This window comes from Amphiura filiformis, chromosome 5, assembly GCF_039555335.1.
Source record: "Amphiura filiformis chromosome 5, Afil_fr2py, whole genome shotgun sequence".
Taxonomy (NCBI): Eukaryota; Metazoa; Echinodermata; class Ophiuroidea; order Amphilepidida; family Amphiuridae; genus Amphiura; species Amphiura filiformis.
The window spans coordinates 40,636,226-40,654,569 of NC_092632.1; the positions used below are offsets into that span (position 1 = coordinate 40,636,226).

Consider the following 18,344-nt stretch of genomic DNA (forward strand, 5'->3'; position numbering starts at 1 on the left):
AGAAGATTAAAATCCCCTATAATAACACGCTAATTTTTCTAGGTTTGGACCTCAAGCGTGCGTCTCTTAATACGGACTAACCTAGGTAAACAAACACACAGACAGGCAAAATGGTTTTCATAATCATGGAATCCATATAAATTGAAATTGCAGGCTATCACGGGAGCAAATTTTTAAAATTCACCTCATTTACCAATTGGGGATTTGGGCTACCAAATCGCTATTCGGGCAATCTTCATGATCTTTGCTTTTCAATGGAAAATTGCCCTGGATGACAACAATGAAAATATCGACTATTTCTGCTGGTTGCGCACGAGATAAAAGCACCGAGTTTGACATTTTCAGAGCATGAAGGGAAAAAGGGTACAATAAAAACGGAAATTCTGACAAAACTATAATATATAGACCCACACGATGTGCTTTACAGAGGTGGGAAATATCTTTCTTTAGCAAACTATATTAGTTTGAGACGCTAAAAAATCAATTCCGTAAAAAGCTCGCAGGCGAACTCAAGGCCTATAAAAATCAAAAATATCACACTAAAAGATACAATTTGATGCTTAATTTTAACACCAGGATTTTAAAAAAATGTATATCCAAGCACCAAGTTTTTAACTGACATTACTGAAGAAAAAAAAAAATATTGCTTTATATTTGACCGAGAAAATTAATTTCATAGCAAAAAGGTGTATCTCTGAATTGTGCTGATTTTAACATGTATCGATCGACTTTTAGCGCGACTAAGCATTTCTAAAGAATCGGTTGTCCAGGTAGGTGACTGATAGAGCTATAAAGTCCAGTTGATATTCACCGTAGTACTAGTCGGACATCTAAATCGATCGTTTCCAAGTGAAATGGTTCAGTGCTCTAAATGATCACAACATAAAGTCAATTGGTTACAAACCATGCGTGAATAAGTTACTAAAGTATGACGTATGGCGCAATCGATACCATTGATAGCTAACTTATACGCTGGCGAAGTTACGTAATTAATCGGATTAACTACCATAGCAATAGGTACAAACAATTTTAAATATACCGCGCTGCACTACAAGCACATTGCACTCATCACCTGTTTTTAATCATATAATAGATTGAATACAATACCGCTCTTTTCAAAGCGACTAATCTTACAGGTGCAAGCGATTAGCATTTTTTGACATCTATGGTTCAATGCAGAGGTACCGCATTAACGTAGTAGTGCAGCGCGATATAATCAAAAATTGTTTGTACCTATTGCTATGGTAGTTAATCCGATTATTACGTAACTTCGCCAGCGTATAGGGATTGATTTTCTTTACCAGTTAAATGCTACGTATCTGGTCAATGCCCTGACGGTGTTTTTAAAATGTAAGATATTTTCCCTAATATTAAAACTAATATAATGAATGCAGCAATTAATATTGCCTATTGTTTTAATAGGCCTACACTCAAAGTGTATGACGGATAATGTATCGTGCAAATGCATTCGTCAAGATAATTGCACTTGCCATGGAGTTATTGCATTTAGCTCTTGAGCCTATCGGCTCTCGAGCTAAATGCAATAACTCCACGGCGCGTGCGATTATCTTGACGAATGCATTCCACTCAGTTCATTATCCTTATCGTAGTTGAAAATAGCTCTTATACAATCATTTTAGAACGAACAAATTTGGAAATTTAAAGTCTTTATCATTCATCAGAAAAAAAACATCAGAAAATCCCAGGAGGGTGATAAAAATAGAAACCAAACGTGACGTAAATATTGCAGCTATCCACCAGTATCGAATTAGTCTCTAGATCAATTCAATCTGAACCAACTAAATGAACTAACCCAGATCAGGTGCGGAATTATATCTTTGAGAAGGACACGTAACATGATAACGTGATTCATGCATATTTGTGAATATTCTGAATCATCCAGGTAAATAGATAAATTAAAGTAAATATTTAAACTTCATCTGGACTTACGTACTATTACCCAGGACTATTACGTGATACGTGCGTTGCGCAGATGTGCAAGCCTCTTTAACTCTATTCACACTGTCACTGTAAACTCGGGTGTATAATTTCAGAATAGTGATAAAAAAAGGTCCAATTTGGTGTGACCATATCTTTAAATGTGCCCACAATGGTCTGCTCTTCAGCAGATGGAAAGGTTTTTAAAATTACCCACAGCGCCCACCTAATAGGCCTACATGCAAGAAATTATTTTGAAAATGATCCCGATTTAAGAAGCTCTACCCTGGGTCTGGCATTTCCGCTTGAACAAATGAATACAATGTGTCATTAAAAAAAGTTCAAAAAAAGTTTCGGCTGCAGAATAAAAAAAAATCTTACATAAAATGTAACCTTTGACTTCGATCAATTTTATACGATTCTGTCTAAATGTTATTCTGTGGATCAATATTATAGGTCTATCAAAGACAAATTAAGCTGATCGGGTGGGTGTCAAATATTCTTATTCCTTTGAAGTAAATGAACATCCGTCTTTATAAGGTAGAGTACCCTTAATTAATTAATGTCCCATGTGACGTGATTGCATATTGTTTTCAGAGTGAATAAATGTACTCGATTGAAAAATACATGCGACATTCCTCGCTATAAATTGACATAAATTCGATTTTCCCTTCTAGCGTGGTTTGAGCGACTACAATTATTAAGTGGGTTGATAAAATCACACTGGGAAATGTTAGCATTAAAAAGCAAATGATTACTTTCACTTATCTTACTTTACTATTTTATCAGAGGACTTCGTTGAAATAATCACCTGAGTCATTTTCATGACAAATTAGACACGAAGATACATATGTCTATACAAAAGCCAACGTTTCCGGTTTCACTGGAAATTGTCCTTTTTAACAAAAACGCCCGATTGACTTACATGTGTAAAGAAGTGTCAAAATCATTTGCTTTTTTTTATGTCAATCATTTCAAATATTAGTTAATTAAAGAATCGGATAATACACACATGTATACACACCCCAACTTATAACAACAATAAATGCATATTGTACCATATCGCTTGGACTTCTTTTCTTGAAAAGACAAGTTACGTAGGAAGCCAGTTTTCTTTCATTATCCAAATTAATTAGCCAGTATATATATATATTATATAAAGGCACATAGGCCTACATGGCTCATTAAAAAGTATTACAAAGAATATCCGGAAGTTCCTGATTTAGCCTCCGACGGAAAAAAACATTTTGTATGAAAACACCCTACAAAGACATTTTTAAAATGTTGTCAGAATGTTATTGTAAAATATGTTTTGCAAACATTTTTGCTAAATATTTCGTCAAATCTTATGTTAGAATATTTTACAGTAGGCCTAAGTGTTTTGAATGTTTTTGATTGTTATGGAACGTTTTATAACCTTCATATACATAACCCAACATTTAAACTGTTTTCTGGCAACCTTTTCTAACCGTTTGCGAATAATGTGGAAAACATTTCGTGTTTACTAAGAATGTGGTGAAAATTGTTGGATTTTACCCAGCCTACACTGCAAATTGGCCAGAACACATGGAACGCGTTCATTAATGTAACGGTTTTTAACACATGTCACGTGTTCAACTTATTTAGAGAACACTAGTGTTAATGTAGAGAACACAGGTGTTATTACCTCAGAACACTAGTGTAACGTGTTCTAATCCTTTAAACACTGGTGTTCAAAATTACTATCTATGAACACCTCGGACACATTAAAGAAATGTAACGGTTTTTAACACATGACACGTGTTCAAACATTGATTTTCAGAATGCTGGTGTTCAACCTTTATTTATACATTTTCAAAATCTCATTACTCGACAATAAACAAATGCATGGTAGTATAAACAAGATAATGGCGGTGTTCAGAAGGATTCCGATGAAATCCGAGAGTTTTCACCTAAGGCAAGCCCAATGCTCGAACCCTCGCCGATCGTATCTCCCGGCTGACAGCGCAACGCCTATAACTGTTCGGCCATCTCGCCCTCTTGTGTCTCTCCGATGCTTGTTCATCGCTGTCAACAGATATACGGACTCCCAAAGTTGCCCTGAATTTAATTCTTCCCTAAATCCTTCTTGAAAAAGACAGTTTGGAATAGCGTTTCCACGTTGCATCGCCATTGTTGTTGTAGTCACTTATATCCCTCCTTCAAAGGAGCACCGTGTATTTTTCGCTGACACGTCGCAGCTATCCAACGCCTCTATCTACTCATCCACATCGGTACATCGGTATAATTACCTCATGCGTTCCATTTTTGAACACCAGTATTCAATATAATCATTCAGAACACTTGTGACACGTCTGATCAATACTGTGTGTTCTACATTATACTAAAAGAACACTAATGTGCTAGGCTTATCATATTTTCAAAAACACTAGTGTTCTAAAGAGACAATTATGAACACCCCGGACGCGTCTGAGAAGCGTCATGTGTTCGGGAAAATTTGCAGTGTACCAATCATTGTTCATGCAACGAATGCTATAGATGTAAGCAATAGATTGTTATAGTAAGCCTGTAATACTGATCAGCATCGAAGATGCAAAGCAAAACATTAGATAAAGCTGTGGAATACGCTTATAAGAACTGTATTTTGTTCATTGAAAAATGAAAATTTTCATTCCAAAATGTGCACACTATTACCCCAACAATATTGGAATACTGAATGCAATTTCCATACTAAAATTCTGCCATTCTACAATGTTAAACTATTCCATTAAACTTTGCGTTCCCTCAACGCCTTGGAGTGAGTCCCACGACATTTTAATATTGCTCTACCACAATAAACAATTCACAGCATTCATCGTTCATCCAGCACTATAGACCACTATAGTCTCATCTCAATGGCATAGTTCAATAACCTCAATTAAACACACATAGTGCAAAATGTGACCTCAAGTTGCAAAGTATGAGTTTTTGTACCCAAATCTTCATAGGTCATTCAATGAATGTACAAATGTATTGGGGTATAAAGAACTGTGCCCTGCTAGATGAACATGCTGTGGATCCTAGCCCAGCATTTAGATATTACCACCTTATTGCGTGACCTAAATCATTTACTCAAAAGAATGATGGCACTCTATCAGCATTTACGTGGTTATTACATCTTCAGCGTCAAGACAGTGAGATGTACCATATGGTAGCATAAATAAGGCTTTACAATAATTGTTATATGGCTTTCTTCCGTCAACAAGAATTTAATATGCTAAACAGTCCCAAGTATCAGTTTGATTTTGATTTTATAATGGTATCTCTCATGTAAAAATTAAATGAAAATTAAAATTTTAGAATTGTAGTGACGGAATCATCCATGGCAGACAACCAATGCACCAGAAACATCACAAACATTCACTCGGCAGAATTAATGTTCGGCAATCGAGTGCGCTTTCACATATAGTACACAAAAGAGTACGTACTGGTAATATTCTACCCCGCACGCCTCTGGGGCTATATTCATGAGCACTTGGCTTTTGACTATGAGGCCCTGTAATTTTGACCTCTCTATTTACACTTGCACAATCACGTCACAAGTACAGAGTCACCGGTCTTTTTTTTTATCCCATCGCAATTTTACACACATTCGCCGACTAGAAGTGATGATGTAATAGGATTGACTACCGTAGTGTTAGGTTAAAAATTGTTTTGAATATATCGCGCTGTACTAGTACGTCCACGCGGTACCTCTGCATTGAACCATAGATGTCAAAGAACAAGGATAAAGACATGGATCGTAATAGCTCATAATTCTAGAATATTCATATAATGTTGATCACTCGCACCTGTAAGATTAGTATATTTGAAGAGAGCGGTATCGTATTCAATCTATAGATGATTTGCAGACATACACGGGTGATGAGTGCAATTCGCCTATTGCTATGGTAGTTAATTCTGTTCATCACTTCTACGGCGAATATTATAGCCTTGCGATTAAAAAATATACCATGTACAGGCTGAGTCAAAAAAAGTAAACTCATGTTTGGGGGCTGTAACTCGAGATCTGCAAGGAATCTGCTAAAAATGAAAATACCACTGGAAAGAGCACATTCTACACGTCTAAATAAAAACAGGAATTGTTGCAATTGCTCACAGCAAACTAAAGTTATACTCATTTGAATACAACCACCCATTTTTGTAGCTGCACACGGTTGATTGATTTTCATCCATTTCAATTTCGACGAATCAGCAAAGTGCTAACAGGATTTATTGTTGAAAAGACAACTTTTGCTTTTAATTAAGATTCAACAAAGTCCATGACGGTACTATAGTTTGTAGGAATACAAATTCAAGTCTTTACGAACGATCCTTGATTGGGGAATGTTGGGTAAAGGCTTGAGCTGATCTATGGCCTTGCTGTAATGCATGTCTAACTCCAGCAATGTTCACTTGTGATCTAGCAGTTCGTGGTCTGCCTGAAGCTTCCGGCTGTCTGTTCCTTAGTGTCCCATGCACATTCACATTCTTACATAGGCCTACTGCTCCCTTAGGCCTATATGAAACCCGGTTAGCTGTAGGAAATTGGAGACGCTGAAAAAACGCTGAAGTTCAGTGGACTCTTAGTTTCATGATACTTCGTCGACAGAAACGTGCACTCCCGTGCGTTAAATTGTGGTGCTATGTTGTCATTTGGCCCGTTTTATTATAATGTAGGGCAATGAGGTAAAATTCATTTTGAAAAGAGCCCTTTAACATTTAGGAATTTAGGAATTGATCGAAACCACATCTGCCACAGAACTTTATTTGCATTTGAATATCGCGCCTTACCAATAAATATATTTAGGTAGGCACCTACTTGGGAAGTGAAACCGTGTGCAGCTACAAAAAAACTTAAGTTTGCTGTGAGCAATTGCAACAATTCTTTTTTTTTTATTTAGACGTGTAGAATTTGCTCTTTATGGTATTTTCATTTTTGAAGATTCCTTACAAATCTTGAGTTACAGCCCCTCAAACATGAGTTTATACTTCTTTTTGACTCGGCCTGTATACCATGACGCACACACATACAGATGTGCACCTGGGGTGTGTGTTTGTAATGATGTCATAATGAACAGAAAAGGAATTCAAATGCTTTTTCCTAGATCACAGCCTTGATATAATGTTACTCTTATGATATTGTAACATTAATGCATTTGCTATATGTTATGAATATCAACAGAAACGTGCAAGACTTGCTCTGATCAGTTTTTAACACCCACCTTCGACACAAATAGGCTATGCCACTACGATACATAACATCAGCATAATTTTACTTTCTCTATTGTTATTCCTTCGTGAAGGTCATTGGGTACAAATTGTTTTTCTTGTAAAATCAAATGCATGTACGTCATATCTACATTATGCAAAATCAGCTTCAACAACAGAATCGTGATCTTCAAAATGATCAAAGGTCAATATGAATAATAAATCTGCTAATCTTGCATCCACCTACTCGGAGTCATTTGCCATTACCGGTGTATCTGTGCATCTGTAACACTACCAGTACGCAAACAGTCAGCAAGACAAGTTGGTTATCCAAGCAGCCCTTGAATATTGTCTAATGATAATTATTGTTGATTCTTGAGGTAAATGACAAATCTTGACCGGAATTGCTGATAACAGAGACCTGTAAAACATGAAGATGAAATTCATTTTTCAGAACTATCTTGACATTCTTTGGACTTTTATATCATCACTTACATGCATGTTTCAGAAAATAAGGAATAGAAATATTATGGTGAAACGAGTAACGAAAGCAAGAATACAGAGAGGGTCAACCAGACAAACTGACAAACACAGACCGACAACTAGACAGACAGACATGACATGACATAACGCATCACTTAAAAAAAAAAAAAAAAATTGGGAGTTAGTAATACACAAGTAACCGGGTAATGGAAGGAGCACCTTGTTATCAAGATTGCATTATGTGGGGCCGTGTGTGCGCATTCCAATTATGCGGGCTTACAGCCTGTTATCAATAATATATACATTTACAGTGATTCTTGCTTTTAATTTCTTTAGTGAGACTGCATATCCGCACACAAAAGATCATATCCTGACCTGACATTATTTTGGTATAATTATGTTATACTTCAGGATCTTCATTAGTCATTTACAATTTATAGGATCTTCAAAATTTAATTTCCCAAGTATTTATTTTTCGAATTGAACCGAAATTGTCTTGAAAATATTAATGGCAAATTATTTAGAGAATAGCAAGAATGGAAAAACCAGCGTTAGTAAGCAAGCTGAATAAGACACCCGTATTGATTGTTCATGAATTATAATATAGTAGAGATATAGCGAACCTGTGGCACGACACTTGCCCGTTTCCATGGCATGACCAGATATACTTGACAGATAAGCTGGGCTATGGAGTTGAAATCCATACACCCATGACCTTAATCTTCCACATAGCGAGCACACCACATTTCGCCATAATATAGTCTAGAAACGCTTGCTGTTAGAATAAGAAAATTTTTAATTGTAATTATTGCACAGGTCACGGCGACCCTGTGACCTTTCCGGAAAAAGCCGAGTGGCAGGTTTTTCAAATAAATATTTTCTGTGTAAAAACTGTACCATCAGATAGGTAATGGAATATATGAATATTAACTGTAGGCCTACATCTATCACAACAATTTTTGATAACAACTTGCGTCACAATTGATCTAGTATAGAAGGTAGATAATTTATTTCAATCTTATATACGCCATTTTTTTTTTGGAATAAAGTGAAAATTAATTCTGTAAAAACTGTATTTTTTTAATGTAATTTTCACATTAGACCCGACAAAAGATTACCGTTTTGTTGTTATGATAATCTAATCTTTTGATTTTGTAAATAAAATTAGGGTCTAATGTGGATTTAGGATGCAAACTGGAACAATCCAATGCCTTGTCAAAATCATTTGCTTCAAAATGGAGTTCGGATGCACTTCGTAATACAACTTCCGCCACTGCGGGAAACCACATGCACAGCAGAGCACATGGCCGATATCAAAATCGATTTTATGTATTGTGTATGTAGGCCTATTCATAGGACCCTCGTATTAATTGTCTCTATGCGCTTGAGAATTCAACAATATAAATAATGGTAGCTTTATTATAATACACATTAATGTTTTAAGCAGATAAAATTCCAAAATATGATGCAGTAATGAAGTTGCGATTTATTAATATTATATGTATAAATTTTCACGATGACACTATCAAGTTCTTCGTGGTCGAGCGGTCTAAGGCGCTGGACGTATGGTATACGTGATACTAGCCAAAGCGGTGAGCCGTGAGTTCGAAACCCGCCTCTGCCAAACTTTAAAAGAATTAAAATTAAAATTTTACTTTTTAAAAATTTCATATTGGGGAAATGTGACTGGGAGAATTTATGTATGGCGTGGAGTGGTGTGCATAGCGAGTGTGAATTTCAAACGGGGTTACCTGAATAGGTGACTCCATGTGAAATCTATACCCCCTGTGTGGGAATATTGTGTTCCATATATGTATGGATTTCATCTGGAATATAGCCGAATGCATATGTCAAGCAAGTTTTTGTTCAAGCCTTAAAAATGCGCACTTCAATAACAGTAAAAGTGTATTGGACTGAATATTTACAATTGACATGAGACACGTAATATCTCGCAAGCCGAATTACCATCGAATCACGTAATATATGCCCTCAGTTGGCATTTGAAGGCACCGAGTCTTCCATATAAATCACCATTCCCCTGATCAAACCAATGTATCATTATGCTGACTAGAAGTATATCCCTGAATTTATAACGAGCGATAAGAAATACGCTACTCTACAGCTAACACGAAATGACTGCTTAACATTCTAAATGCGAATACTTTAATAGCTTTTAATCGTAACGTAACACGAATAAGTGATAGAAACCTCTACACACAAAAAAGAAGCATTTCTAAATCGGTTTGTGTCAATATTCACAACTTTAACTCGAGTAAAAACAAAAAAAGTTCAGATATTGTGGAGTGGTGAATGACATGTTTCAGGTTGTATTTAATAGTTCATTGTCTATATCGATTACTGATTTGAATGTAGCCAAACGTGATAAATAGATCGCAGATATTGTGCATGATCCTGGAGCATTACCTGTAATGTTATAGTTTCCTTCCATGATTGTGATCCTGGATCATGATCTGGAATTTTAATTTCCCGCCAATTTTTACGTTGTGATTCTGGATCATGATCTGTAATGTTAGTTGTCCGCTAGTTTTGTATAGATTGTGATCATTGATCTGTAATGTTAATTTTCCGCCATTTTTTACTTTATGATCCTGTATAATGTTAGTTTCCCGCCATTGTTGTAGATTGTGATCTTGGCTCATAATCTAGAATGTTAGTTTCCCGCCAGTTTTGTAGACTGTAATCGTGGTCACCATGATCTGCATTTTTTGTATCGCGACATGAATTTGATAACCTTTCACTTTTAGTTGAACTTACGTCGTATAAATGCACTTACCAGCATTACAGATTTCAAGATAAATATACAATGTGTAGCATTAATATATTTAGTCATGAGAATAAACCGACATTATATGTATGCATTGACGGAAACAACCGACTCCTACTATTAGAAACAGACTCCGGGTATATTAAAATGAATCAAGCATCTATAGACATGAATGCTTACATGTAAACATGTCTATTATACATTGATTGGATATATGAAACGTTTTAATGAAAAATGAACATTATAGTTAGCATGGTTAGCGATAAAGGTAACTTGACGAATAATTGGATGCAGTTTTAACAAGATTGTTAAACTTTGAAAGTACAGATAGTAATAACAATATTATATTGTTATTTTGTTTTAAAACACCGATTAAGCAAATGGCAAACCAGGTTTAGATAAAAAGGTAGAAGACCATCAGTTAGATATTAATGTATACCTTAATAACTAGATACTGTTTTAACGTGATTTTTTTGCAGACAATTAACAATAATATTGGTTTTTTTAATTTTCTTTGCAGAAAAACACCGGACAAGCAGACGGCAAACCAGGTTTAGATTTAAATGTCCAAGAAGCATGGGAACTTGGATACACCGGCAAAGGAGTCACCATCGCCATTATGGATGACGGTAAGTAGCAAGCTTAAATATCATTGCTTATCTGACCTTCAAACATGTCTGGGAATATCGAACATAATGGTCTGGGAACGCTGTCCTTTTTGACATCTTCTTGATATATTCTGTAAAGGAAAGTAAAGAATTTGTATTAAAAATGGCTATTTATATTTAGAGAAAATCTGTCGAGAATTGAAATTTTGCTCTTACATATTTAAGTCACGTAATGTGTGTAAGGCTAAAAAAGTGTCAAATGACCTTCAAAACTGTCTGGGAATATCGGACATAATGGTCTGGGGACGCTGTCCTTTTTGACATCTTCTTGATACAAGGTGTAAATGAAAGTAAAGAATTTGTATTAAAAATGGCTATTTATACCTTGGAGGAAATCTGTCGAGAATTCAAATTTCGCTCTTACATAAGTCACATAATGTGTGTAAGGCAAAAAGGTGTCATGAGTTTCTTGCTTATATTTTGACACGTTTGATTATTATCTGATTTATATTATTATTTTTACAATGTTATCTCCACAAGAGCCACTAAGATATTCAGCTGAATATACAATACACACACCACAAAAGTATTGCAACATTGCTGAAAATAAGAAGAATTCCGCAAACTGTAGTTGAACATTGATCCAATATCCTGTTGTTTTCACATGACGTACTGCATGGAAATGTTCTTTGCCGAGATAAGTAAGATTAGGCTAATAAATGGGATGAAAGGTGTCACTTGTGGTGACATCATGCGCCTATATCGGTGCTTATGGCGGAAGTCCACAAAATGTCCAGATGCCTTTAGAATGGTCGCCAAATGGTTGAAATCGGCTTCTGCAAGATATCAGAAAAATGGTAACGGAAGAAGGTTGCACGAAAGTGGTGATTGGACGAAAATAACAGTCATAGATATAGATGACGTCTTGCAAGGGTTTGGGGACTCGGGAATTGTAATTGCAATAATAAGGTCACGTGAATGGTTACTCCATAAAGGACATAATGGCATTTAAACACACACATTCAATGAACACATAAGACAATATATTTGGTACGATTCAAGGTCATTCGGTGCCTTATGGGCTAGCCACGTGACCTTTCTTTCTTCTGAGTTATCTAGACCTTGAAGGAGCTGTGTCTTCTACGGCTGGTAATTTCTTCCACCCGACACATCCATGAATCATTCCACCACCATTTTCCTGATACCTTGCAGAAAACAACTAAACCATTTATCCATTGTAAGGCATCATGACATTTTGCACAGTAATGTCTGATGATGCGCATGATGTTACCACAAGCGATATAGGATCAATGTTCAACTTACTGTTTGCGGAATTCTTCTTTTTTTTTTTTAGCAATGATGCAATACTTTTGTTTAGTGTGTAGACAACTCTCTCTAATATTTAGTCTGTATGCGACTGAATCCATACTCATAATCAGTCTATATGAGACTGAATATACGGCAGTAAATAGCGCCCTCTGTTTCACATCAAAGTTGCTGTTGGGGAATGTTACAATAAGGTTACTGTCAACGTTACATTAAGGTTAGGGTTAGGGTTAGGTTAGTGGGTTAGGGATTGGGTGAGAGTTATGGCTAGGGTAAGGGTAAGCGTTAGTGGATTAGGGTTAGGGTTAATGGGTTCGGGTTAGTGGGTTAGGGTTAGTGGGTTAGGGTTAGTGGGTTAGGGTTAGTGGATTAGGGTTAGTGGGTTAGGGTTAGGGTCCCAGTATCAACAAAAAACATCAGGGTTAGGGTTAGGGTTAGAGTAACCTTAAAGGAGACGGGTTGTTTCTACTAGGTGACGAGCTGGTGATACCGAAAATGAGTCATTTTAGCCCCGCCCTCTATCGGGGGCTAATTTATAGTTTAAGCTTGTTTGCCAATGTTTGGAGTAACATTGTTTCTTTGTTAGCCTGCGGCGCAACCTTGAACAATATTTTCTTTGAGCAATATTGCCTTTGAGCTAACCAGGCCAGGCCAAAGTTGGCAATAATGAAATTAAGATACATGTATAGGCAAAATAAGGAGCAACCCCCCCAAAAAAAAATTAACATCAATAAGCTTATTAGGGCTATTGATACTTGATTCTAAGCAAGTTAAAAATGGTAATAACTTAATTGTCAAAATGTTTGACTTTTGCCTAAGTGGATCAGATCGCTTCACGTTTAGAAAAAGATACCTGTCAAAATCTAAGCTACCGTTTCACATCATATATTAAACATTGGATTTCGGATAGAAGATTTTTTAATGACAGATACATATAACAATAGAACTTGGCAGCTTAAAATTGGTTTGGCGATGACAACTCCATTATATAATAAATATCATGACAGAGTAAACTTCTCCATTCTTGAACGGAATATAGGGCGTACATCATTGCAACTCCGAAGTGACTTAATGTATAAACTCCGTTTCCTACGACCTACTTCCTCTGTTGTACAAGAGTATACAGAAAGCAAAGCAAACATCCGCGTAGCTTACCATACTCCAGAACCACTTGCAATTAAAATGTAGCAATAACAAACGTGCTGATTTTCCCGCCATCTTTTAATTTGTATTTTTAGGTCAGATGTACGATATAATGTTTGCTTCTGTTAGAACAAGAAACTATATTCTATCCAGCATAAAATGGAGCATGGCCTACATGAATTGCATGGATCGTATACAAATGGGGCAAAGGTCGTGTTGCCAACTAACGGTAGAACATACTTTGGTTGTTATAGCTCATTTAGAGGAAGATGGGCCATGACTTTGGACAGAGCGTATGAGATAACAAAGGGGGGTCAAGTTCCAACATATACTTGATAGACTATAATTTATATTGATTGCAAATTTGAATAAAAAAACCGTGTTGGATTCTAATCAAACAATACCAAAACAAATTGTTTGGTGTATTTTTAAACTATGTTTGTCTCATGCCAAAAACCTTTCCCACAGAAATTTAATAATAATCCATATAAACAAGCGGCATAGAAGATGTAAATTTTATGATTTCCCGCGTAATTGTTTTTGCTACAGGAATTGATTATCTGCACCAAGATTTGGCGCCAAACTACAATGCAAAAGCTAGTTATGATTTCAGCAGTGATGACCCTCACCCATACCCACGATACACAATGGATTGGTTCAATAGGTACGTAACTTTACAAATTCATAAATTAAAAATATCAGCAAAGTGCTGATTTTGAATTATATCTCTTGTGCAAGAGATCTGTAGTTCAATCCTTAGTGGGGAAAGGAATTAAATTAAATTGGGTAATACGCTCTAATATCTGTGATAGCAATTTCTAATAAAGTATATTTCTCCATGACATGTAAAGATGCACCGTTTGCTTGTTGGAACTCCGGTTGGAACTTACCATATTGTAATAATTATACTTGTTTCAAACATTATTTTGTATATTATGTTGTTTGTAATAGACCATTTCAAATCAAGATCGGAAAAGTTCGATCATTTCGACGGCGAATTCTATTCGCCGTCGAAGTAGTTATGTAACATGATTAATTAACATAACAATGGATTTACACTGTGGATTTACAATGCATTTTCCTGAACTGTAATCAGGGCGCATTCACCTGTACTGTATTATGTACAAGCATTGATTGAATACAATACCGCTCTTTTCAAAGACACTATAGTCTTACAGGTGCGAGTGAAACATACAATGGACTCAGAATGATGTGAAATATCTATATAATAAATTACAATCCCGGTCTTTATCCCTACTCTTTGACAGCGTAACGACTATAATTCGCAGTAGAAGTAGTTCAAGTTCAAGTTCAATTTTATTAAATACATTCAGGCCTTTGGCCTTAAAATATAACATGTATATGAGAAAAACAGTATATTGATGAATATTTTTTTAGTTACGTAACCGGGTTAATTACCATAGTAATTACGTAACTTCTACCGCGAATACATTAAAAAAAATAGTGTAAACCCATTGCTATGGTAATTAATCCTGTTACATCACTACTTCTACGGCGAATTGGGTTGAAATATAGTATTTATAATGATTTTATATTGTATCATTATTCCATTGAGTCTATTTTATCTCGATGATTATTTTTTTATCCAATTTAGTATCTATAGCTAACTTAAACATGTAACATAAACTCACGATAGAATTACACATAATCCGGACTCAAAAACATGTTGTCCTCTTGGAAAAAAAAAGTATAAGGCGATTTCTTCTTGGATACATAAGATGGTCAAAATAATTATGTATGTTTCACAAAAACAAAATGTCATATATTGATATGGAATCAATACAAAAGAGATTGTGTGGATAAGTATTAATTTTGTTTCAAATCTAGCGAGATACGAATGTATAAGTTTATAGAGATTGAAAACAATGCTAGGAATACAAATAGGCTACATGTATTCCAATTGAAATCACCCCCTTAATCTCCCACACATGGAGTGTGAATTTCAAATGGGACTACCTGAATGAGTGAATACATTTTAAATCTATACCTCCTCTGTAGGAGATTAAGGTCGGGTCTTCCACAAGGGGTGTATGTATTTCAACTGGAATAGTCCAATGTGTGGGTAAATCCTTCGGATGCTCATTTTGTAACATAAACTTGGTGTTACGAAATTCTCTATATAACAATGATATATGTAAAAATCTGGGAAACAAAATTAATCTGAATTCAAAGGAAGGAAGGAAGAAAGAAAAAGAAAGAAAGAAAGAAAGAAAGAAAGAAAGAAAGAAAGAAAGAAAGAAAGAAAGAAAGAAAGAAAGAAAGAAAGAAAAGAAAGAAAGAAAGAAAGAAAGAAAGAAAGAAAGAAAAGAAAGAAAGAAAGAAAGAAAGAAAGAAAGAAAGAAAAGAAAGAGAAAGAAAGAATTTAATTGAAGAGAAAAAATCACCAAAACAACTAATTATTATTTTTAGAACAATACGACTGCTCAGTGCCAAAAGTGGGTAAGTGCAATAGCTGCCATGTGTAGAAGAATTCAATATACATGATATATTGTGTGTAAATTTGCCAAATATTCACAGGACAGCTACCACACTTACCCACTTCTGGCACTGAGTAGTCGACTACCGAAAATCATTTCACATTAAAGGCAGAATGCGCTGATCGAGATGTAGGACATGACGGCATAACACCAAATATAACATTATAGTAATTGTTTTTCTTACTATCAAATGTATTCATAAATATATTTCCAATTTCGTTTTAGAAATCAAATACATATATTTCATTATATATTTGCTTTACGCACCCATTATTTAAAGTAAGTTACTCGGTTGTGCATCTTGAAAGCCACCACATTTCATTCTGTTCCCCAGTTTGATTAAAATTCAATAATATCCGCTGTTAAGCAAATACTACTTCTAACGTCAAGCTTCTAGAATTAAACAAATCAAACAGATCCATGTGAAATGTTTACCCGTGTGAATATTAATGTGAAATTGAGATCACATTTCTTTTTCTTTCATGCAGCCATGGAACACGTTGTGCGGGCGAGGTTTCTGCTGTAGCAGGCAATGGAGTGTGTGGTGTTGGCATCGCTTATGATTCCAAAATTGCAGGTGCGTTTGTAAGATAGGAAATGATATTATTTTCAAAGCTGATTTATGTTGTGTATTTTGAGAAGGGTAACGCTTTAAGAAACGGTGAACCTGTGAAATGTATTATGTAATGGGGGAGCAGTAACTAGCGAGTTAAAAAAAGGCGAGTTAAAGAAAAGCGAGTTAAAAAGGCGAGTTACCCCCACAGAGATTAGGTTCTTTGTCAATTATCCCCCACGAAGTAAGCTAAAGTCGAGTTACGACAAAGCTATCAAGTCCCATCCAACTTGCCAAAAATCTAAAACTTGCTGGCGGGACTTGTCGTAACTCGCCAGTGGGACTTGCTGTAAAAATCGTAACTCGCCGCCGGTACTTGCCATAAAAATCTTAACTCGCCGGCGGGACTTGCCGTATTCTCAGCAGGGGTCACTCTTTAATCTCTGCAGGGTATAACTCGCCATTCTAACTCGCTTTATATCTAACTCGCCCACTTTTTAACTCGCCATTTACCTGTCCCCTACTTTTTGACAGGGAAAGGATCTAATATTAATGCTATGTCAGTGGCCACGGAGGCATTAGGCCATATCATAATGATTATTCTACATACAAACACTCACTATTTCAAAGTATATACAAGAACGACCTCAACATAATGTGAAAGTACAAAATTCTGTGAATTATTTTTTTAAGTTTTATGCCATAATGACCAATTTGAACATTGATATATTTTCCATAGAGGCCTGTGGCAAAAATAAATAAAAAAAAAACATTTTTGGAATTAATTTTGCATAAAACCTGACCTCGAAACCCATCTTATTTATTTCATATTTGTTTTCCGTACATATTTAAATACAAATATCAAAATATTTAGAAATTATGAACGAATTCTATTACGCTTGGGCCCCGTCAGCAAACTCGATGGCAATGTACGCTTTCCAGGGTAAATAGATTTCGCTCCAATTAACGCTTATTTGTTTAGTAGTATTTGTAGATTCTTAATGTTAGATTCAGATAATGCAACCCTATATTATTACACCCCCATATATTCCCAACACCCACACGCCAATGGGTGATATTAATACTTTTTAAGTATTGTTTAAAAACCACAATGATTCAGCATCAACCTTATAATACATTTTCCATGCGTTATGGGGCCGTGCGAGAAAAATAGATTTCATCCCAATTAATCGGCACGTAGCCTATCGGCTTGTTGCCATACTGCAATTGTGGGTGTAAATTGAATTACAAATAGGCCCACATTTTATCTGCTATACGATAATATTTGTATGTGGGCCTAAGTACTTCACATCAATGCTTTTAATTGTAATATTTTGTAGACTACTCAGTAGTCCACTTGCCCATTGTCATGATTGTGCATACTCTGGATATTGCATTTAAGCTTAAAACTCCGATTTAATTAATTTGTGCACAATTGATAGATTTTCACAACTGATCATCTTTTCAGTCACCGTACTCCCTCTGTATGTTAGCTTCCCTAGTGGATTTTTAACTCGTAATAAACTGGCAGATTCTAAAATTAGAATTGTTCAGTATTGAAGTGCCATTATAGTTATGCCATTATGATATGTTGCATTCAATAATATAAGCCTACTTTACTTTTACTGTCACAAATATAATTATATGAACTTTTTCATAACCATTTTATACTAGTATTTTGATGTAATAAATATCAGTATAATTTCGAGTTCAACTGAATGCGTTCATCATGATTAATAACGTATTTTTATTTATCAAAAATCGACTATGGCATAGTCTAAATATTTTGATGTTTTGTTTTC

The 18,344-nt window shown here is 35.4% G+C and overlaps 1 protein-coding gene across 1 annotated transcript in view; it reads left to right on the top strand.

Annotated features, from left to right (window-relative positions):
* LOC140153122 (neuroendocrine convertase 2-like) overlaps positions 1-18,344 on the top strand; it is a 95,787-nt gene that overhangs the window by 53,274 nt on the left and 24,169 nt on the right. The window contains exons 4-6 of the mRNA XM_072175763.1: positions 10,935-11,043; positions 14,041-14,155; positions 16,478-16,566. Of these exons, the coding sequence (XP_072031864.1) occupies positions 10,935-11,043; positions 14,041-14,155; positions 16,478-16,566 (313 nt within the window). The remainder of the gene's footprint in view (positions 1-10,934; positions 11,044-14,040; positions 14,156-16,477; positions 16,567-18,344) is intronic.